Source organism: Capricornis sumatraensis, chromosome 1 (assembly GCF_032405125.1).
Source record: "Capricornis sumatraensis isolate serow.1 chromosome 1, serow.2, whole genome shotgun sequence".
Classification (NCBI taxonomy): domain Eukaryota; kingdom Metazoa; phylum Chordata; class Mammalia; order Artiodactyla; family Bovidae; genus Capricornis; species Capricornis sumatraensis.
In genome coordinates, this window is record NC_091069.1 from 110,266,514 (window position 1) to 110,290,792 (window position 24,279).

Here is a 24,279-nt window from a genome sequence, read left to right on the forward strand (position 1 = left end):
CGAATCACATCTCTTGCTGTCTGCGCCACTTAAAAAGCCCTCAAACTTAAGGATGGTGCTGGGTGCTCAGATGTGTCCGACTCTTTTCAGCCCCATGGACTATAGCCCGCCAGGCTCCTCTGTCTATGGGATTCTCCAAGCAAGATTACTGGAGTGGGTGGCCATTCCCTCCACCAGGGGATCTTCCCAATCCAGGGATCGGACTCGTGTCTCTTGCGTCTCCTGCATTGGCAGGTGGATTCTTTACTACTGCGCTCCCTGGGATAGCTAGTGGGAAGTTGCTGTAAAACATAAGGATATCAGATGTCAAATCTTGTTCCTTATACATTCAAATCTCAATAGAACCGTACACAGAAAATGTTTTCCTCTGGGCCATCATTCCCTCAGTTCTCATGCAGACTTCCCTGGTGGTCCAGTGGCTAATTCTCCAGGCTCCCAGTATAGGACGCCCGGGTTTGATCCCTGGTCAGGGAACTAGATCCCATATGCTGCATCTTAAGACCCAGCACAGTCAAATAAAGAAATATTTTTTTTAAAATAGCACTGAGTCCCAAATGCAAAATATGTGAAGCTGAAGTCACCACCTTCCCCCCAGCTCAAGACTTCAAACTTCCCTGGCCAAATCTACTTCCCTGAATCAGAGGAGGAAAGAAGACTGCACTTATGAATTGAAGGAGAAGGAACTCCATTAGACTTTGTAGATTCCTTTTAAAATTCTGTTGCTGTTCACAGAAAGAGGGAGAGGAAGGCCGAGGGCACAACAGACCTTTTTTCCCCCCCTTTTCGGATAATAGCAATATAAGGTAAGAGGTGCTCGGGTCATGGAAGCATATGGTGGGAGATGTTGAGTCTGGCTGGGAGGAGAAGAGGGAAGCTGTTCAGCACAGTGCCTGACACAAAATAGGTATCTGAGAAGTGATTAATAATTGAAAGGAAGTATCATCTCAATGGGCTTCCCTGGTGGCTCACACAGTAAAGAATCCACCTGGCAGTGCAGGAGACCTGGGTTCGATCCCTGGATTGGGAAGATTCCCCTGAAGGGAATGGCAACCCACACCAGTATTCTTGCCTGGAGCCTGGAGAATTCCATGGACAGAGGAGCCTGGCGGGCTACAGTTCATGGGATTGTGAAGAGTCAGACACGACTGAGTGAGTAACACACACGTACACAATGTCTGAACATCAACCAGGTGCTAAATCGGCCTGCCTATACCAGACGCAGGGAGGGATTTTACATAAGTGCAAAGGTGTGTCCAGGGAATGACCAACCTTGGGTTGGGCCCCTGGCTGTAGGCTGGAAACATGGTGTGGGAGTCTTGGATAGGCTTTGGTAGACAATGGAATATCCAGAAAAGCCAAGAGGAAGATCTTCTAAGAACTGTATTTTCTAACACAATGGCCCTATGGATAACTACTTCTACAGAAGCCAAATGGGTTTAAAAAAACATAATGGTAGTTCAACTGAGAGATAAAAAAGGGAGTGAAATGAAGTAGAGGCCAGATGGGCCCTGAAAGAATATCCTGCTTGTTCCTTCAACAAAATTAAGAGTGCACTTCTCACAACCTACAAGAAACAAGCACAGTCCTCATTCTACAGCTCTTTCCTGAGACCCTTACAAACTTGCTTTCATAGGCAAGACTGTCAAATACCTCCTGCTGCCTCCCGCTGAGTGCACGTCGGTTTGGCTTCGGCTCGCCACTCTCACCCATATTCCTGCTGAGGTCCCCGTTGCTCTCAGGTACTTTCCAATCTTTACCTTGCTGACTTCCAACTCCAGCATCAGAGGAGGCTGACCTCTCCTGCAGTATTTGTCCTCCACCTTTCCTCACTCCAGCTTTTCTCCTCTCACACAGCTCAGTTCCCAGCCTCCTTTCCCCTTGTCTGTTTCAGTGAGCTGTCAGTTTCAGCTCCTCCCATCACTATGTGCACTAATGACTCCCTGATCTCCACCTCCTCTCAGCATCTCTCCTGACTCCATTGTTTACCCAACTGCCTCTTAGACATCTTCACTTATTTGCCCCAAGTGGCAGCTCAAACTCCACAGGCCCTGGAAGGAAATCATCTGGCCTTGGGCCTGGTAGTTAACTGGGCCTCACTGCCTCAACTCTAAAACAGGGGAATTACCTATAGTCACATCATACAGAAACCCATTAAGCAGATTAAATGAAATAACACAGACTAGCATGTCAGATAGGGCTTCCCAGGTCGTGCTAGAGGTAAAGAACCCACCTGCCAATGCAGGAGACAGAAGTGACACGGGTTCAATCCTTGGGTCAGGAAGATCCCTTGGAATAGGAAATGGCAACACACTCCAGTATTCTTGCCTGAAGAATCCCATGGACCAGAGGACCCTGGTGGGCTACAGTCCATAGCATCACAAAGAGCTGGACACAACTGAAGTGACTTAGCTCACACGCTCCTTCTAATTGTATCACACAATACCTGGGATGGGAAGATCCCCTGGAGGAGGGCATGGAAACCCATTCCAGTATTCCTGCCTGGAGAATCCCATGGACAGAGGAGCCTGGAGTGCTGTGGTTCATAGGGCCATAAAGAGTGGGACAGGACTGAATCGACTTAGCATGCAGGCATACACACATGAAAGATAAACAATAAAGAAAAAAAGCAAAAAGAATCCACCTTTCAATGCAGGGGACACAGGTTCAATCCCTGGTTGGGAACTATGGTCCCACATGCCACAGCACAACTAAGCCTGCATGCTGGAATGAAGACCCTGAATGCCAATAAATAAATTAAAATATATACATATATATGATAAATTAAAAATTAAACCCATGCACTTCATTGAGCCAGAACCTACAGCATCCTCCTTCATGTCAACTGTTCTGCCCCAGCCCATCCATTCCCCCTTCTTAAGGTATTTGACCTTGTCTCTCCACTCCATTGCCTTAAACCCTCAGCATCCCCTGGGGCTAGGGCTAGTCTTTCCCTGACCTCACTCTCCTACTCTACACAGTAGTCTTGAAAGAGCTCACTGGACACCATCCTCCTTTTAAAAACCTTTCAATGGCGCCCTTGGGGACAAAACCCAGACTCCTTGGAAGGGCACAGACTGCTCAGGGCCTGTTCACAGTCCTTGGCACTCTCTAAACTCCAGCTGGTTCTCCTTGAGTTAATGCCACCGTACTCAGCAAGCTCAGTCCGGCCACAGTGCCTTCTTCAACCACTCTGGCCGCTTCTTCCAGATACAGGAAGATGCCACTTCCTCTAAGAAGCCTTCCTGGACTTCCAGTCAGACGAGTATCTTTGTTCCCCAGGGTCCCTGCCCTAACACTTACCATGCCATCGTTATTACCTGTTCATTTGCCTGTCCTCTCCCACTAAAACGAGCTGTCTGCGGAAAGAGAAATTATCCTTTAATTTCCGTATTCCCAGAACCCAGCACGGCGCCGGCTGACAGTAAGGTTGCGAGGGAAGTGAATCAGAACAGTGTGGCCACCGACAAGGAAACAACGCGGTTGTAAGCGAATCCACTCCTCCCGCGGCCGGCAGTACAGGGCTCCCTTTAGGCCTGCGTGGACGTCCAGGGCCTGCATGTCCTCGGGGCTTCAGCTTGAGCAGATTTAACCCGCACCATCAGGGCAGACGGGACGGCATCAGCAGAGGCTGCGCGGGGAGCCCGCAAATGCACGCCTAGCGGGCTGAGGTTGAAAAAAAAAAAAAATCGTGAGCCCTTTGTTCCAGGCGGCAGAGGGTAAGCGGCTCCGAGTCCCCCGACGGGTGCGGGGCCTGCCTGGGCAGGATGGCACACAAAAACGCACCGGGCAGCGCCGCGTCCGGTAGGGGCGCGCGTATCCGCGAGCCTTCTCCGTGCCAGCTTCCCGGCCCTGAGATTTCCCCGCACTCTCCAGCGCCCCTCGCGGGGACCCGGTGTAAGTGCCTGGCGGTCTCCCCGGGCTGAGGCGGCAGCAGGCGGGAAAGGGCTCGGCGTTCCGGCGTCACGCGCCAGCGGCTGGGCGGGCGGCGCGCGCACGCGCGCGGGGCGGGGCGGGCGCGGGGGCGTGGCCGGCGTGGGCGGGGCGGGGCGGGGCGGGAGCCGGGCACAGGAAGCGCTGGGAGGCCGGAGCCGTCCCAGTGTGCCCCGCGCGGCGTGGACTCGGGTCGCTGCCGCCATCCCGCTGGCGAGAGGCAGAGGAGAGGCCCGCCCGCTTGCCGGTCGGGCCAGTGTGGGCCAGTGCGTGAGGGCGCGGGGGGCCGTGTCAGCGAGACGCAGAGCGCAGCCGCCGCCACCGAACGGACATGTTGGAGCCCAGCGCTGCCGCCGCCGCCTCTTTTTCCTCATCCTCCGAACGGGACTGAGAGGGGGCCCGCCACCCCTCAGCCTCCTCAGCCTCAGCCGCCTGCCCCGCCGCCTCGGCCGCAGCCTCTTCCTGCCCGGCCTCCGGCTCCCCCGCTCGTTGGCGTTCGCCGACCCCTCAAGGCCCGGCCGGTTCCCCAGCTCCTCTCCGCCGCGGCGCGAGGTCTTATGTGACCGGCGGGCCCGGAGCAGCCGCCGCCGCCGCCGCAGCGCGAACATGGACGCCGTCAACGCCTTTAACCAAGAGGTGAGGGGTGATCGGGACAAGGGGGTGCCGGGGCCCTTCCAGGGGGAGCCGGGCCGTCGTTTCTCCCGCCGCCTGAGGTTTAAAGCTTAGGTCGGGGTGGGGACGCTTCCTGCCCCGGTTCCGGGGCGGCGGGCCTGCGCGGAGCGGGCCTGTGTGGCCCGGGGAGGTCGCGGCGGCCCGGGCGCCGACCCCCACACCCCTCCCCCACCGCCCACCCCCGGGCGGCGACCTCAGGCTGCCCCCTCTCGCCCCCTTCCGGCCTCGTCCAGCCCAGCGACGGCCGCCGGTGCCTTTAACTTCGCCCCCCACCCCCACCCCCCCTTTCAGGTCTGGGCGCTCTCGCCCTCTGCTCCCGTTATTGGCTTCGCGGTGCCGGGAGCCCGCAAGGGGCTAAGAAAGAAACGCGGGCGGGCCTGGGTGGGGGGGGGGTGGGGGAGCCCGGAGCATCTGCCAGTCGCGGGGCCGACAGAGCGGTGGCCTGGGCTTCTCCTGTTGCTCGGGCTTCGCGGCGCGCCGGCTGCTGGACTCTGATCTCGGGTCGGGGAGGAGTTGGTGAGGGTGTTCATCCCCCCTCCCTTCGGGATTCCTGCACTTGGGAAATGAGTTAATAGACGGGGCTCTATACCCTCCCGAGTCGTGAACTCAGCCCTGTTACGGGCTCCGTGGCCCCAACGTGACACCTAAAAAGTTGAATGGGAGAGGACAGCATTTGCTCCGCCTTAGACCGCTAGAAAGCCGGCTTTGGCCTCCAGTCTTCCCACCCTCGCACCCTCCTCGCGGTTGGTTAATCCTTGGCTCCCTTCTTTGGGAACATTTACATGTGAAAAACCTCCCAAAACCGGGAACAAAGCTGCCTGCCGCCCTAAAGCTCTCTGGTTTTATCTCAAAACCTTCCAGGTGCTGTTTTTGAAGCGTCGAGTCCATAGATTCTGTTTTTCAGAATCCGTTTCAGGGGAAGGGGTCTTGACCATTGATATCAAACGTACCTACAAAATGGAAACAATTGGCTATGTTGAGTTGGATTATCTTCCTTTTCCAAATACCGCCGATCAACCCACACTGAAAAAAACACATGTAGCAGTGCTAGATGCCTTGGGACCACGTTGATAACTTGGTGCACCCTGCACAACGTGATTTTGTAGTTTCACTTGTAACAATTAGGGTGCAGTAACTTTCACTTTGTAGCGCCTCCAGTAACACTGCAGTTAGGACCGTTCATTGCCTTGTCAGTTATCCTAGAAATGATTTGTCTTTAACTGATGGATACAGAAAGTTGGACAGTGTCTTTTAAAGTTCTGTATTGCCTATTTTCAAAATGATGAAATAGTATTTCCTGATTTTTTTTTTTTTTTTTTTGATGGCTAGGAAGTTTGTGATAATGCTCCAAAGATTTCAGGATTGGAAGTTGACTTTGTTTCCTGAAGGCAAAATATACTGGAATGTTGGCTTCATGAGGGTGGAGAGTTTCTGTCCTTTGCTTCCTCATAGCACATGCTTGGAAAAAACTTGTTGAATGAATGAGAACTTATACAAATGACACAATGTTTTAAAAGATAGGTACATAACTCATACAAGTGACACAATGTTTTAAAAGATAGGTACATTTCTTTCTCAAGATGAAAACTTTCTGGATGTTTTCAATGAACAAAAAGGGGGGGTTTTAACATATTCTTAAGACCAGAATTATTAAATTATGATTGAGGCATTATGGACATTAAGCACGTTATTAAATACAGTATCACGTTAATTCTGGGAAAATGTGATCAGTAGTTTTTACTTTGAAAACCAAGATTAGGAATGATAGTGTCTTCTTGAAAAAGGAAAATGGCATTTTAATCTTTTAAAATGTACAAAGTAAGAATTTTCCTATCATCGATTGTTTTCCTCTTTAAATAAGTTTTATTTCCGTTCCTAATCTTTATTAACTGGATTATGTTAGGTGTATGTTACCAATTCCAGCTCTTTTCTGCCAAACTTTCTTCCCCCAAAACTTTGTTCTGGAGAAATTAGTCTGACTTCAAAATCCATCTCCGTGTCCCTGCTTGATGTAGTGCTTCTCAGTTAATTCTCCCCATTCATAAAATGTTAGTGATTAGTTCCTTGTAACCTTAAATCTCCCAAATCTTCATTTTACAAATATTTGAGGGCCTGCCTAGCTGTAAAGCTGTGTCCTAATTAGGATGGCACTGCTACTAAGGATCTCTGCCCGCTAGGAGCCTAAACTAATAGAGGACACAAAACTTAGACAAGTAACTTTAATGTATGCTGGAACAATTTCCTTTGGGGTCCTTTTAAAGTACTGTGGGATGGCCATGGGGCATTAGACTTGGGAGAAGAGAGTGTCAGTCTCAGAATTTCCGAAGGTGTAGGAAAAGTAATTCAAAGGCAACATTGGTGTGAAATAAGGAACAGTAGTTTGACTCCTGAGGCTACTGAAAGCGTGGTTAAGGTAGTTTGGGGACTGACAAGTTTCAAGTCTGTCTAATGTGTTTGAATTCCTTTTTCTTTTTTTCCCAGTCTGTGGATAAATTGAAGGTTTTAGGTAGGGGAGTAATACAGTCAAAATACTGCTTGATTTATAGTGTGTATTGTAGAAGGCAGAGGTTTGGGGAAACATGGCAGGTTGGGGACTGAGGTGGGAGGAGAAACTAGAATCTGAACTTGGCGTATCTATAAAGGGAATAGAGAGGAGGAGAAGGATGTGGACCTGAAGAATCTGTGGATTTGACATCTGGTAGATTTATAAGCACCTTTTGCCCTGGACATCTAAGCTCTGGGAGAGGGGTGACACATCAAGCAGTCTTCAAAAGTATATTTAGTGGAGGGGGAAATATGTTTGATTTTGAACAGTTTATGTTTGAAACAGTCATGTGGAAACTTGGCCAGCAGTTGATCATATTGGACTCAAACTTGGAAGCAACAAAGAGATGCAGGAAGACATCAAAGAGTCACTCTCAGATTGCCCTAGAGAAAATTGAGAGGGGGAGACAAAATGAATTAATAATAAGCATCTATAGCATATGAGGTGCTTTGTATGTACATATTGAAGTTAATACTCCTTCAACCTTGCGTAGACATCCACTTATAGATGAGAAAGCTGATTTTCGATTTCAAAGAAATCAAATAGTAATTCACCCAGGGGCATACTGCTAGTTCATGGCAGAGCTGAGGTTTAAATACAGATGGTCCCATCTTAATTACTGCCTGAAAATAATATTTTATATAATACCAAGGGAATGGTCATAGGTTAAGTAATACAAAGGCCACAAAATTTTTTGAGCATATGGGATCTATAGTTTAAGATTGAATGGTGATGGGAGAGATACGGATAAGAGGTAGCAAATATAAAGTAGCTGGGTGTTTTGGGATTTATTGTTTTAGAAGTTTGGTTGTAAGGTGTTCTGGGGAAAAGTCTCTTCAACGATGAAGGTAAGAAGGAGCAATTGACAATGTAGTAGACACTGGTGCTAGCCTTTTGATATGTTTGTATATATATAGTGTATATATAAGGTCTTAACCTAAGTAAGTGGTGTTCAAGCCCTGGTCTTTATTAGATGGGCGTAGATACTAGAGCATGTTGAGGGAGGGGATGTGCAAAAAAGCATAGTTCAAGTGGCTAGAGGGATTGGTTATTTTAGAACAAAATTGTGGATAAAAGGAAGGGGACGGATTGGAAGCATAGGTAATAGTATGTATCTGTGATACAGAAAAAGAGGAAGATAAAGATAAGGTTAAAGACCTTTTGAGAGAACTTTCATGGCAAGACACTATTAAGTGTTGTAAAGAATGGAAAGATGAGTTTAAAAATCAGTGATCACTTAATTGTGTTCTATATTTATATACTCCTTATTATGAAGGTTTGTTACATGGATAAAGGTTATAGATTGGAATTTTTAAATCCATTGATTGCATTTTTAGCCTTTAATCAGTCTTCTCTAAATCAAAAAGAATAACTCTTCCCTCATCCTCACTTTTTTTTTTGCAGCATCTGTGATTGTAAGATCTTTAATTAAAGTACAAAAAAGTGCAGAGGATATAACAAAAATTGACAGTTGTTATTAGGTGTTTTTAATTTTAAAATGAAATATTATGTCTTCCGTTCCTCCCTTTCCCACCCCTCTACCCCCCCACCCCGCACTGATCCCCGAGTCAGAAGCAATCAGGTAATGAATTTAGTATCAATCTCTGTGGTCCCTAAACTCTGTGTGTGTGTGTGTATAAAATCTGTTTTGATACATATTCCCTGATGTTTTGTGTGTAAAAATTACTAATGCTGTATATTAAGAACTGTATAGTTTGTTCTAATCATTGTGTAATATTTTATTATTTGAATAAACCGAATTTTATCTGGTTCCCCAGTTGATGAACGTTTGTTTCTCATTTGTTACTGACAGACACTGCAATCAATGAACTTTCTCAGACATGTCTCTGTGTAAGAGTTTCTCTCGGACAACTGTTCTCAAACTTTGGATTTTGACTCCTTCAAGCTCTAGAAGTTAAGGACTACAGAGACTTTCTGTATCTATGGGTTATATCTTGATATTTACTGTATGAGAAATTCAGACCAATAAACAGATTTATTAAAAATAATAAACTTGTTACATGTTATCGTAAGTAACATTTCTAATGAAAAATAATATTTCCAAGACAAAAAATACCTAGTGAGAAGAATGACATGGTTTTTCCTGTTTGCAGATTTCATTTAAACTTAGGTTTAATAAAACTTGAATTCTTGTAGATACTTCATTCACTTTCCAGCTGTTACACAAGTCAAGTAGCCTTTGGAAAACTTCACTGTATACTTGTGAGATTAAGGATAAGGAATGTCTTAGCATTAATATGAAAACAGTTTTTACCTCACAGACCACTGAAAGGAAGTCAGACACCCCTGACCACCCCCCTCCTTTCTAGAGTTACTTTTTAAGAACTACAATATAGAGATGGTATGCATATAATGATACTTTAAAGTGCAGGAAGAAAACGAGTACTTTTATTTATTTTGGGGGCTGCTCCTGGTTTTACTGACAAATGGGATCTTTTAGTTTCAGCTTGTGAATTCTTAGTTGCATTATGTGAGATCTGGTTCCCTGACAAGGGATTGAAGCTGGGCCCCCTGCAGTGAGAGCACAGAATCTTCACCACTGGACCACTAAGGAAGTCCCTTTTGTTTATCTTTAAAATCAGACAAATTAAACTTTATGAGTACTTTTAACGTATGAGTTGACATTACTGCCCTTAACCACTTAGGTTGTCAGTCTTGAACCATGTTACTCTGAAGAAGAATTGAGTTCACATCTCATTAGGGAGCTTGTCACCCTTTCTAGTCCCAAGGGAAATTGTTCTGTATAAACTGTTCTGTATTTCACCTCTTGATTACTGCTATGATTATCTTCTAGACTTTAGATCATATGATGACAGTACCTTGTTAACTTTTTTTTTTTTAACCTGTAATGTTAATCTGGTTATTTTTGATCATTCCCTTGTTCTCTGAGAGGTCTGTCTAAAGAAGTGGACAAAGATTTGAAACAAGGTTCTTAACTGTATGGAAGAGACGTATCGGACCAGGGCAACAGAAGTAAATTTTGAGGTTTCTCATGACTCATCTGACTGTGTTATGCTATTTATAACAGGGGTTGGAATATTAAAAGTTAGTTGTAATTTTGTTCCTCTTGACTTGCAGAGATTTGCTTATCTCTGACAATAGTAGAAGTCTGGCTTTATTATGGAATAAAGCTGGCTCTTCAGAGCTTTCTGTAGCAGAATTTATCACTGATGTTCTTGTTGAAAACATCCCACTCCCTAGTCTATCATTTTGTTTAGAATTTTGTTTCAGAAGAAAAAAATACGTGGACATATGATAAGGAACTGATTCAGAGAATAATTGGAATAATGGAAAAGTTGGCTTGTAAATCTTGTGGAACAGAATTCGCAGACAAGATGGCCGTTGGTTTTTGTGGGAGTGTTTTGTTTTTGTTTTTTATGTGCTCAGTCGCGTCCAGCTCTTTTCGACCGCAAGGACTGTAGCCCACCAGGCTCCTCTGTCCATGGGGGTTCTCCAGGCAAGAATACTGGAGTGTGTTGCCAAGCCCTCCTCCAGGGGATTTTCCCAACCCAGGGATCGAACCCACGTCTCCTGCATTATGGGCGGATTCTTTACCATCTGAGCTACCAGGAAAGCCGAAGAATACTGGGGTGGTTAGCCTATCCCTTCCAGTGGAACTTCTTGACCCAGGAGTCTAACTGGGGTCTCCTGCGTTGCAGGTGTATAGTTGATTAACAATATTGTGTTAGTTTCAGGTGTACAGCATAGTGATTCCAGGCTTTTCTTTTTTTTCAAATTCTATTCCATTGCTACTGGTGCTAAGTCACTTCAGTCGTGTCTGACTCTGTGCAACCCCATAGACGGCAGCCCACCAGGCTCCCCCGACTCTGGGATTCTCCAGGCAAGAACACTGGAGTGGGTTGCCATTTCCTTGTCCAATTTTTGAAAGTGAAAAGTGAGAGGGAAATCGCTCAGTCGTATCCGACTCTTAGCGACCCCATGGACTGCAGCCTACCAGGCTCGTTCGTTCATAGGATTTTCCAGGCAAGAGTACTGGAGTGGGTGCCATATTATTATGTTATTACAGAGATACCTTGTATCTTGCAGTATCAATTGTCCCTTCCCCTCTCCAGCTCCTTTTCTGTTAACCATAAGTTTGTTTTCTATGAGTCTGTTTCTGTTTTGTATATAAATTCCTTAGTATTTTTTAGATTACATAGATGTGATATCCATACTTTTCTATTATTTCACTAAGCGCACTCTAGATTCATCCACATTGTTGTCAATGACAATATTTCAGTTTTTATGTCCATGTAATGTTCCATTACAGAAAGAGTCAGACACAACTGGGTGACTGAACAACAGCAAAGATCCATTGTGTATATTTACCACATGTTTTTAAGCCAGTCATCTGTTGGTGGGCACTTAGTGCTGCGGTGGAACATTGGGGTGCATGTATCTTTTCAAATTAGAGGGGTGGTTTTTCTTCCTAGATACATACCCAGGAATAGAATTGCTGAATCATGTGGTAGTTCTATTTTTGTATTTTAAGGAACCTCCATATACTGTTTTCCATAGTGGCTGCACCAATTTGCATTCCCACCAACAGTATATAAGAGGGTTCCCTTTTCTCAAAACCTTTTTCAGTACTTATTATTTGTAGACTCTGATGATGGCCATTCAGAATGATGTGAGGTGATACCTCATTGTAATAGTTTTTATTTGCATTTCTCTGATCATTAGCGATGTTAAGCATCTTTCCATATGCCAGTTAGCCATCTGTTTATCTTCTTCGGAAGAAACATCTATTTAAGTCTTTTGCCCATTTTTTGATTTTTTTTTTTTTTTAGTTGTATGACAGGTAATTTTTCTGTAGATAATCTGCATGTGTTTAAAACTCATTTCAAATATACTTTGATAACATAGGGAAAACATTGTTAGGTAAATGATCAACCTTTAGAAGTTTGTGATAACGTTTGTTGAGATAATGTGCAGAATCTTTTCAGAGCAACACCATACAACTTTTTAACAATAAGCTAAAAACAAGCTGTACTATGTTATTAGGTAGTGTATAGGATAAGCAGCTATTAACAATTGAAGTTTCAGTAGAGTTGATAATAGTTAAATTTGGTTAAGTTTTACCAAGTTCCGTTGTGAGCTTATTCTAAAAGAGACATGTCAACATTTCTGTGTTAATATTAAGTGTAATTAACAATGTACTGTTTGTGATTTTTTTTTTGCGAACTAGAAGATTGATTGCTGAAAAGGTATTAAAATTTATTATGCTTCAGTCACCTTCATCCTTTTCAATATTTGCATGGTTTATCAATTAACATTTTATTGTATTAGGACTCTTTACTGGTGCTTGTGAGGCCAGAGGTATTTATAGAAACTTTGATAATATTGAGAAAGCATTGTATAAGTTAGTAGTGAATTCAGCAAGAAATCCAGTGAAACTCTGAAGGGGATTTAAGAATTAGAAGCCAAGGTTCAGATGGGATGGGGGAAATACCAGGGCTCTTGAAAAGTGGAGGGCTATACAGGTACCCCTTAAAAGTTATAATTGGTGTTTGGATAATTCATGATTTTTGGTATAAATCCAAGTGGGTCATGTGGAGGAGATTGTAGACAGTAGCATACCTAACATATTTGACATCCTGAGAACATCTGTCTTCTTTTTTTTTAGCTTCATTCCTCTTTTACAACAATTATTTTCAAATATAATCATGAAATTAGCCAAGAAAGAAATTTGAACTTCATGTCACTTACAAGTAAATATTACAACAAAGAAATAATTGATTAATGTTTTAAAATTTCATTAATACTTCTTTCTGTTATATGTAGAAAATCTTACCTACATACTGCTATCACAGTAATGAGTAATAATATTCAGGTTCTTTTAAGTCTTAACTTCTGCATATTTGTCAAATGATTGTCAGTGTTGATCTTTACAGTATTTGAGTTCAGTAGACAATTATAGTCAGATTTACCAGTGTTATCTCCACCTGTAAGTGGTTGAAGAACACTTTTCATTAGTTCTATTTACTAAAGGTTGTATGTGTAGCAGCAGATACACAATAGTTGGGAAATCTTAAACATAAAGTTACCTTTGGCAGAAATTTAAGAAAAGCTCACTTCACAATAAATTCTGGAAATCAAAATACTACCCATGTCTTTTTTGACATCGATTCTAGTGACTGCCTGGCGACTCAGTGGTAATGAATCCATCTGCCAGTGCAGGAGACATGTGTTCGATCCCTGGGTCAGGATGATCCCCTGAAGAAGGAAATGGTAACCCATTCCAGTATCTTGCCTGGGAAATCCCACGGACAGAGGAGCCTAGCAGGCTTTAGCCCATGGGGTCGCAAAGAGTCGGATATGACTTCTCTGCTAAACAACAAACAACTAGTGACTTCCAAATGTCCTATCAGTCAAAAAATTTTCACTAAAATATTTTCACCCACAGTTGCTATGTAGGTCTCTTTTGTAATTGATGAACCTCTTTAAAATTATATGTAATGGCATTCTCCATATTTTTGTTCATGGATCATCAAGCTTTGTGTTTTCTTTAAGACTCACTCTGCTGTTTATAAATATTTATACCACACAAAAAAAGATATATCAGGAATGAAGAACTGCAAGCAGCTATCATACGTTAAATGTACTGTTTAAACATTTGAATATATACACTTAGGAACTGCAGAATTGGAGATACAAAATGAGCCTGAGGAGACTACAGGCTATCCTGAAAAACAAGAATCTCAGTCAACCAAATATTTTAGGGAAAGGAATATTTTGTCCCTGATATCATTTAGAATTGCTAGTATTTGCTGATGATAGAACAGTTTTCAAACAGTTTTCTTATTTTGTAAGTCAGACAATTCACCCACTTTTTGCCTGCTCCTGGGTGGACTTCTCCCATTGTTCAACTCTAGGTGTGTTACTACTCTGGAGAGCAGTAATTATCTAATGCTATAGTCTATAAATCTTGTGCAGTATCCCCTGTATATCTTTATGCCCTTTATTGTGAATACTCCACTTTAATCCTTCTTTTGTCAGAGTTTAGTCTTAGCTGATGTAGAATTAGAATACCCTATAGAAAGCCTGTAATAGGGAAATTTATGGTAATACCCTTTTAAGTTTTCAGAAAGCATAAAGTATTCTTTAAATAACCATGTGACCATATTACCTGGTCCACTGTATTTACAAGTTGCTGATAAGTCACTTTATCAAGGACAGCCAAGTTTGGGGTTCAGTTGGAGATATGTTCAAATCTTTATGAAGACCTTAAACATTGTTGACTAATGTAAGAGCATATTTTATAAAGTTGGGGGTTTTGTTTTAATATATGAAGTAGTCCAAAATGGGCAAATCTGTATAGAGAGAAAGTAGGTTATTCATGAGGGGATGGAGAAGGAATGGGGATGACTGCTAGTGGGTATGGGATTTCTTTGAGGTATAATGAAAATAATTCTAAAATTACATAGTGTTGATGGTTGTAACTCTGAATATAGCAAAAACCACTGAGATGTACACTTTAAAGAGGTGAGTTTTAAGGTATATGAATTGTATCTCAGAGCTCTTTTAAAAATAACACAGAAAAGTTATGTTTTAACACCATTTTCATTATTTGATTGCTTGATTTGATTATCAGATCGAAAACAATATCTATTAGCTGCTGACTGGCTCTGCAAGTTGTTTTGTTGATCCTGAATCATAAGTTTGTTGAAAGGATATCTTTAGTTTTTACATGCTATTTTAAGAAGTAATCCAGCAGAGACAGTTCAAGGGAAGGACAGTAAATGAATCTTGCATTTGCTTATTCCCAACTAGATACTAGCATATGGGTTCTTATATATACCTTTCTTTCTATTTTATATATTCTATATATTTCTTATATATACCTTTCTATTTTAGAGGTAAGGAAGCTGGAAGGGATGGTGTTATTTGACCGAGAACTGTTAAGAGGCTGCTTGAGTCCAATCCACAGCCCCACAGTACTGCTCTGAAGTTTTTTGAGCAGCTCATCTTTGACTATTGTCTTGTTCATGAAGGGAGAGAGCTTCCCAAACAACTTTTGTATATTTGACTCAAAGTAGCAAGGGCACTGTAATGTATATTTGTGGAAGGATTTGCCAGAGTTTAAGAAGGATGAAGTTTGGAAGTTTTTAAGTCATCTACAGTAATGCAGTAGATGCAGTCAGTGTTGTGAACTTAAGATATGCTTTTCAGATGTTATATTTCATTTGCTAATTTATATTCACAATTAAAATTTTTAATTGGGGATTTTATAAATGTTAACCTTTTCAGTTTTAATCCCATGCTTGTTTGTAGATCTAGTCATTACAACTCTGTGGGGAAAAAAGTAGATATGGATAAAACGTACAATGTATAGGATAGTGTTTTTCTTCTAATCAAATGATTTTGTATCCTGGAACCAGTTTTTATTTGTTCAGTTAGTCTGGAAGGAGCTGTTTAATTCATTAAAATGTTTGATAGCCAGCTTTGGGTAAACACAAAGTTTACTTAGTGAGGCACAATAAAAGCAATTTTGAAAACTGGCAGCTATGCTAGTAAAATGGGGAGTAATGGCATGGGTAGAATATTTGGCAGTTGCAAAGATCAAATCCTGGCCTATTTCGTGAGCAAGTGAAGACAAAGGAGTTAAAGGATTGATTGCAGTTCAGTGAATCAAAATGGAGGAAAGGAATAAAAAATCATCTAGTAAGTGGAACTGAGGGGGTTAAAAGGCCTGACGGCAGGGGGTGCAGCAGCCTTGGTTCTAAAGTAAAAGATTTAATTGAAGAATAGACCCTTGGAAATTGTAAGGGAGTTAGTCTTACATGAAGAATAAATTAGAGCATACTTTGTGGAGTGAGTCATCAGAAATTAACTACTTAGAAAATTAGTTCTGGCACATGGTAACAGAATTAGGGATTGGTGATATAATTAAATAGGGAGGAAGTTTAAACTACTGTTTGCTATATTACTATATTCTATTTTCATAATGGACATAGAAACATAAGTAGTTAACTTGAAAGTGGTTTCATATATAATTTAACAGTATATGTTTGCATTTATATGTGTGTATTTTGTGAATCATTTCCCTTGGTTCTGGAACCAGGAGAAAAATTGGTGAGTTTGTGGGTAAGTATAGTAAGATAAAGAAGTGTAGAAAGGGGTAAGTATGAAAAATTTTAAGACTCTTTAAACTTGAGAATAGTATATGCAGCTTTGCTGTTCGTAAAAATACCTGGTTTATAACCTTATGGAGAAATAAGTAGAACTGATTTGTAGTGTTTAAGTAAAGACCCTGCTCCATCGGAGCAGAGGAACTGTGTAGTTTCTTTTTTCCCATCTAAAGAGCCATGTAAATTTGCCCTGTTATTAGACATACTGTGTATTACTGCCAGACCTGTCTTATCTCCATACATTCCTTTAACCAGGTGGAAAATTGATTAAATATTTGGGTTTCAAAGGATTTGACTCTCTGGAAAGTAAATATAACTTACATGGGAGTAAATCCCTGGGTTGGGAAGATCCTCTGGAGAAGGAAATGGCAACCCACTCCAGTATTCTTGCCTTGGAAATCCCGTGGGCAGAAGAGCCTGGAGGGCTACAGTACATGGGGTCATAAGAGTCAGACACAAGTTAGTGACTAAAACAAAACAACAAAAATCATATATCAGTAATTAAAGGGATGCTTTCTTTAATGCACAGATGTCAAAAAATATACTTAAGTGATTTTTTAGTTTGGGGTTTTATGCACAAAGACTTCAGTTATAAAGATTTTAAATGGCAGATTTTATGTTTATTTTAAAAATTTTGTTTTAGCAGTTTTGAAAAGTTATGTTAAAGATTTACAAGGCATTAATTTAAACATATGTGTTAACTTCAAAGATATGATTTACTCCGCAGACAAGTTGTACCTGGTAATGATGATCTTATATATTTACAATCAAGTTGGAGAAATACATTTCTGTGTCTCAGACACAAATGTAAAGTTTTCCATTTTTAACCCATGAATTCTAATTAATTTATTTTTGAACTAATGCAAATTAGGTAAATTTAAGTAAGAAAATATCCCACCAAATATCTTTAACACTTTAGAGTATGTCAGTCTTTTTTCCCCTTCCACTTGTGTTTGGATATGGTTACCAGTGATAACATGAATTGCTTTCTGATTTTAAAAGCCATCTTGGGAATTTGGGGAACATCTAATTTAGATCAATTTCTAAAAGTGGAATTGTTGGTTTAAAAGATACGGACTTTTTGAGTTTTTGATATATATAGCTTTAGATTTCTCTCTGAAATTGAAACTTGCCCATTAGTTCTCATCTGCAGAGTGCTTTCTTTGCTTTTTGCTAATCTACACTCATGCCCATTAGATACATAAGTGAACTGTTATCTCATTGTCTTAATTTGTACCTTTTTGACTATTGGTAAGACTGAACATTTTTTTCCATGTTTGTTAGTTTCTGGCTCTATTTATTATACTTTGTACAGTTTCCAGTTTTATTGTTTTTCTTAGTGTTTGTTATTAACTCATGCACAATATTCTGCTTTAGGGTAGAGTGGTATAATGGTACTTGTCTAACATGCTTGGCTTGCAGCTCTTCTTTCCTTCCCTGCCCACCCACACCCCCAACTCTCTCTCTCTGTCTCTTTGTCTCACATATATACACACGGTCACATTAAGTGCCCAGTATTAAAGAATTAGCTCAGACAAAGCTTTGGTAAAGGCATAAAATGAAATGCCAGGTTAGAAGAGACTGTAAAGTATCTCTTTATCTGATTGTTCTAGCAGTATTTTATAGAGCTGTCTTCAGGCTATAATTAGAGGGACAAAGCACCTTTGTGGAGATGATTTTAAGATGTCCCCCCTACGTTTTCTTTTGTTAAATTTAATGTGTGCTTTTATAAAGTATATTTTACCAGTAAACATTTAAGTTGGCTTTAACTCTTGATTTAGTTGAAGCCAATGTTTCAGATTTGATGAGACAGATGAACAAAAGAGGGAGGGAGATTGTAGACTTGAACACTTTGATAACTTGATCTGTCAGAAGGGAAATTTGAGTACCAGCCTGTTACTGTATGTGTATGTATTTTTGAAAACATCCAAATTTTTTATTTAAACTTTGTAATTATTAATAACAGGAGCTTAAGGCAGAATTTGTCATCATGGAGATCATAATTGCAAAGGAAGGAATACTAGGTATCTTAAATATAATTCATTATAGTAAGTTTAAGAGCATAAGATGGGGTAAGTATCCCATTGAAAGAGATTCTGCCTAAAGATTTCTAGTCACTTAGAGCTAGAACAGATTCTCACAGACCAAATCAAACATTTTTCTTTCATAAAGTGTGTTTCGTCTAGTGAGGACTCCATATATTTCAGATATTTGTCATGATTTCATCTTGAATAAGTTAGAAAAAATATTGACAAGTTGAGAATATTGTTAAGTGAATTTTAGCTAACTGTCAGGGTCCACAGATTATTAGATAAAGTCTTCCTACAAGTTGCAAGTATAGATCTTTCTAATTTTTAAAAAACCATGGTGTTGGAAAAAGCCATCTATATAGCAGATTCATGAAAGTTACAAACTAATTGGAATAGCTGCTACGTTGAAAACAGAAAGTGATTTCTAGACTACCTAAGTAGATTGAAGGACTGTCAGAAACCAACATAAAATCAACATGAAGTTGTAGTTCTGATAAAGATTGCAGTGAAACAGTCTGAGGGTTTCGGTTGCTTATAAATGAATTGAGCACTATGTATTTAAACTGCGCTGGATCTTGATTGCTTCATTGGCTTTCCCTAGTTGTGGCGAGGGAGGGCTACTGTTTATTGCGGAACGTGGGCCTCTCATTGCAATGGCTTCTCCTGTTGTGGAGCACAGGCTTATGGGATCTTTCAAGACCAGGGATTGAGCCCATGACCCCTCCATTGGTAGGGAGACTCCTATCCACTGGACCACCAGGGAAGCCCCAGCTAAGCAGTATTTTAAAAAATAATAATAATAAATGATCTCCCCTACCCCAGAGTGACCATGTTCTGAATCCTAGAACCTGTGAATGTGTTACCTTACTTGGCAAAAGAGACTTTGCAGATGTGATTAAAGGTTTGAGTTAATTGTCCCATGTTATCTGGATGAACCCAGTGTAACCCCAAGGGTCCTTAAATGAGAGAGACATGAAAAGTCAGAGAAAGTGATGTACAGTGAAAGCAGAGGCTAAGGAAGGACAGAAGATGCTATACTGCCAGCTTTGAAGATGGAAGAGCCAAAGAAATTTAAGCACCCTTTGGCTAGAAAAGGAAAGAAATAGATTTTGACCTAGAGTGCCCAGAAGGAAGGCAGCCCTACCAATGCCTTGATTTCAGACTAATGAGGTTGTGACTTCCAAAAGTGTTGTTTTAAGCTACTGAGTTTGTGGTAATGTGTTCCTGCAGGAAGAGGAAACTGATACAAAAGACAACCCACTAGATTCTGCAGGAATATATCCAGGCCCTCTTTATTTTGTTTTATCATACTTTTAAAAGGAATTAGCCAGTATAGTCAGATCTAGAAATCATATCATTTGGCTAATAGTTGAAGCAGATAAGAAAACATGCTTAGTTATGTTTACTTTCTCAGATGAGAAAGATCACTATTGTTCTGTGCTCCAGAGGCAGAACTAGAGCAGGAAAAGGGAGGGAAGGTTATCAGAAGGGAGATTTGGGGTCAGTACAAAGACGACAGCTGTAACCGTTGGAGCTGATTAGTTATGAGTTAGTAAGCCTGTGAACTAACACGGGACCTGCCAGATATATTGTGAAAGCAGTTCTGAGTTTAGTATGAATACTAAATTAGGTAGTAAGGTGCTATACAGCTGTAAAAGTCTTTGATACTGCTTTGTTTTCAGTATAGAGAAAATTTCTCCAAATGCAGCACTTGAATAGTAGATGTAACACAATAAAGTTTTTATGCTAAGCCATAGTAAAAAATTGGGCTTCCCTGGTGGCTTACATGGTAAAGAATCCACCTGCAAATGCAGGAGACCTAGGTTCAATCCCTGGCTGGGAAAGATCCCCTGAAAGGAATGGATATCCACTCCAGTATTCTTGGCTGAAGAATTCCATGGACAGAGAAGCCTGGCAGGCTGCAGTTCATGGATCACAAAGAGTTGGACACAACTGAACCACTAACACCTTCAGTTTCATGACAAAAACTTAAACTTGAGATCTATGTTAAGATTCCCAGGGCATTATGTACTTCTTTTTACCGAGCCATTTATGTGTCAGATCTAGGCCAAGATAATATACATTATCTCATTTAATCCTAACAGTTTTATGAAAGTGAAGTCGCTCAGTCATGTCCGACTCTTTGCAACCCCGTGGACTGCAGCCCACCAGGCTTCTCCGTCCCTGGGATTCTCCAGGCAAGAATACTGGAGTGGGTTGCTATTTCCTTCTCCAGGGGATCTTCCCGACCCAGGGATCAAACCCAGGTATCCCGCATTGCAGGCAGATGCTTTAACCTCTGAGCCACCAGGGAATCCCAACAGTGAATTGAATATTACTAATCTTTTTCATACATCATTGAAATTCAGAAAAGTTTAACTAAACTTGTCAAAGTTTATGCTGTCAATAAATAGCAGAGTATCATGTTATTTTGACTAACCCACAAACCTTATGAATTCTACAGGTGTCATGGGCCAAATTTAAAATTGTTCTTTATTTGATATTAGGAATCATTGTGAGTGATTTTTTTTTTTCATAATTTTTAGAATACTTTGTATATCAGGCACCCAGCAGAACAGTGTTCATGTTTAGGTTTTCTAATAGTCATTCAACTGATGACAACAAAAAAACAAACTTCTGTCTGCTGCTGGCAAGTATGTTTTTCTTACTAAGGCTTTCTAAGGAGGTTTTGTACCTTTTAGGGCCTACTGCTGCTATTATCCTGTATAAGAGAATTGCATCATTTTCTGTGGCTGCGTTGATACTTTTTTTTGTTTGTTTTTTGACAGATCCCATTAATTCTGAATGCAGATGTGTAGTAGCAAAGAGAATGCTGCACCTAGAGATGTTCATTGAGCATTTGCCCAGTTGCAGATGATAATACTAGTTATTCAGTTCAGTCGCTCAGTTGTGTCTGACTCTGTGCAACCCCATGGACTGCAGCACGCCAGGCTTCCCTGTCTATCACCAACTCCCGGAGCTTGCTCAAACTCATGTCCATTGAGTCGGTGATGCCATTCAACCGTCTCATCCTCTGTCATCCCCTTCTCCTTCTGCCTTCAATCTTTCCCAGCATCAGGGTCTTTTCCAGTGAGTCAGTTCTTTGCATCAGGTGGCCAAAGTATTGGAGTTTCAGCTTCAGCATCAGTCCTTCCAGTGAACACTCAGGACTGATTTCCTTTAGGATGGACTGGTTGAATCTCCTTGCAGTCCAGAGGACTCTCAAGAGTCTTCTCCAACACCACAGTTCAAAAGCATCAATTCTTCGGCACTCAGCTTTCTTTATAGTCCAACTCTCACATCCATACGTGACTACTGGAAAAACCATAGCCTTGACTAGACAGACCTTTGATGGCAAAGTAATATCTCTGCTTTTGAATATGCTGTCTAGATTGGTCCTAACTTTTCTTCTAAGGAGCAAGCGTCTTTTAATTTCATGGCTGCAGTCACCATCTGCAGTGATTTAGGAGTCCAAGAAAAGAAAGTCTCTCACTGTTTCCATTATTTCTCCATCTGTTTGTCATGAATTGATGGACCTGGATGCCATAATCTTAGGTTTTTCGATGTTTTAAGCCAGCTTTTTCACTCTTCCTCTTTCACTTTTGGGCTTCCCATGTGGCTCAGCTGGTGAAGAATCTGCCTACAATGTGGGAGACCTGGGTTTGATCCCTGGGTTGGGAAGATCCCCTGGAGGAGGGAAAGGTTACCCACTCCAGTATTCTGGCCTGGAGAATTCCATGGACAAAGGAGCCTGGCGGGCTATAGTCCATGGGGTCGCAAAGAGTCGGATACTACTGAGCGACTTTCACTTTCATCACGAGGCTCTTCGGGTCCTCTTTGCTTTCTGCCATAAGGGTGGTATCATCTGTATATCTGAGGTTATTGCTATTTCTCCCAGCAATCTTGATTCCAGTTTGTGCTTCATCCAGCCTGGCATTTCACATGATGTAATGCTAGTCAAGCCATACAAAAAAAACTGTAGCATTAAAGGTTTAGTTTCTGGCATTTGTCCTGATGTTCTTTTGTGTCGCCCACTTGTCTGTGCTACATTGAAATATTTGGTATATTGTAGTTAGTTGTATCTTTGTTCCCTTCTTACTCATCTTCATGGTTTTGATTCTGTAACCTCTCAATTTCTAGCAGGACCTCTGCTTTTTCAAGATCCATATTCCAGTCTGCGGAAATATCTGCCTGGATTTTCAGTAGGCATCCCAAGTTAAATTCAGTATGTCTCTTCATTATCCCTGAACCAATGCAATATATATATAGAGAGAGATGAGCACAGATGCCTACTTGATATTTTGCCTGCATTCTCCATCATAGTTAATGGTCTTTGCATGTATTTACAACAACAGCGTTGTATAAGGAGTTGACTATATGGTTTTTCCAGTAGTCACATATGGATGTGAGAGTTGGGCTATAAAGAAAGCTGAGCGCTGCAGAATTGATGCTTTCGAACTGTGGTATTGGAGAAGACTCTTGACAGTCCCTTGGATTGCAAGGAGATCCAACCAGTCCATTCTGAAGGATAATAGGCCTGAGTAATCATAGGAAGCACTGATGCTGAAGCTGAAACTCCAATACTTTGGCCACTTGATGCAAAGAACTGACTCACTGGAAAAGACCCTGATGCTGGGAAAGATTGAAGGCAGAAGAAGAAGGGGATGACAGAGACTGAGACGGTTGGATGGCATCACTGACTCAATGGACATGAGTTTGAGTAAGCTCCAGAAGTTGGTGATAGACAGGGAAGCCTGGCGTGCTGCAGTCATGGGGTCATAGAGTTGGACACGACTGAGCAACTGAACTGAACTGATAATCTTAAGGATTGTGAGCTTTACAACCAACAAATTCTAGTCCAGACACATTCCCTGGGAATCATTTGAAAGCAGATGTAATCCTTTTTGGTATCAGCTGAAAACAGCTGTGACAATCTATGTTAATTGTTAATGTGATTAAATAAGATGATGCACCACCTTGTACTTAGGCACTTAGTGTTGCTCCCTTCCTCTTTTTCTTGAGTTGCACCTTCTTTAGTGGAATAAATACCCTTCCTCTGTCTGTCTCTTAAATGGTAGCACTTAAATGCTCTCTTGCTGGTTTATTGCCTGAGTGATAGTTATACTGCTATATGGTATAGTCTGTATTTTAATTTTTTAAGAAAAATGATTTAAATGTAAACTGTAGAGCATTTCATCAGAATATAACACTAATCTGTCTTGTCTCCTCAGTTGGCTGGGTGTTTTTTTTTTTTAAATGGGGAGTTCCTTACTGTAGAAATAATCAAGAATGTGGGACATTAAATGAATATTCGTGCTGGCTTAGGCTTCAGAGAAATATGATTCTCTAAGCTTTTAATGGCCGGAGAAGGCAATGGCACCCCACTCCAGTGCTCTTGCCTGGAAAATCCCATGGACGGAGGAGCCTGGTAGGCTGCAGTCCATGGGGTTGCTAAGAGTCAGACACAACTGAGCGACTTCCCTTTCACTTTTCTCTTTCATGCATTGGAGAAGGAAATGGCAACCCACTCCAGTGTTTTTGCCTGGAGAATCCCAGGGATGGGGGAGCCTGTTGGGCTGCCGTCCATGGGGTCGCACAGAGTCCAACACGACTGAAGCAATTTAGCAGCAGCAGCAAGTTTTTAATGGCCAGAAAAGTAGTTCTTGCTGTTACTCATTCTTAAGATCGTGTATCAACTTTTTGTATCCTGTTTCTCTGCTTTAAGATCCAGAAAAGGAAATAGAACTGTAGTAATAAATAACTGTCTCAATAGCTTTTATAACTTAGAAATGGGCAGAATATGCCCTTTTATAAACTGTGAGCTGCATATATTTTTCAGTTTGTATTGGAGTTAAAATACTTTAAATCGTTTCTTAGCTTCTCATTGTTTTATATAGTTTTAAAGATTACTGTCTCTAGTTGTTTTTCAGTTAGTGAGCATTTATATTCA

General features: G+C 41.4%; 1 protein-coding gene across 2 annotated transcripts in view; it reads left to right on the forward strand.

Moving 5' to 3' along the window:
• The first annotated feature begins 4,139 nt into the window (after positions 1-4,139).
• The window catches only part of SCAF4 (SR-related CTD associated factor 4), a 59,188-nt gene continuing 39,048 nt past the window's right edge, over positions 4,140-24,279 (forward strand). For both annotated transcript variants that reach the window (XM_068973020.1, XM_068973102.1), the window contains exon 1: positions 4,140-4,566. In XM_068973020.1, the coding sequence (XP_068829121.1) occupies positions 4,537-4,566 (30 nt within the window). In that variant the 5' untranslated portion in view covers positions 4,140-4,536. The remainder of the gene's footprint in view (positions 4,567-24,279) is intronic.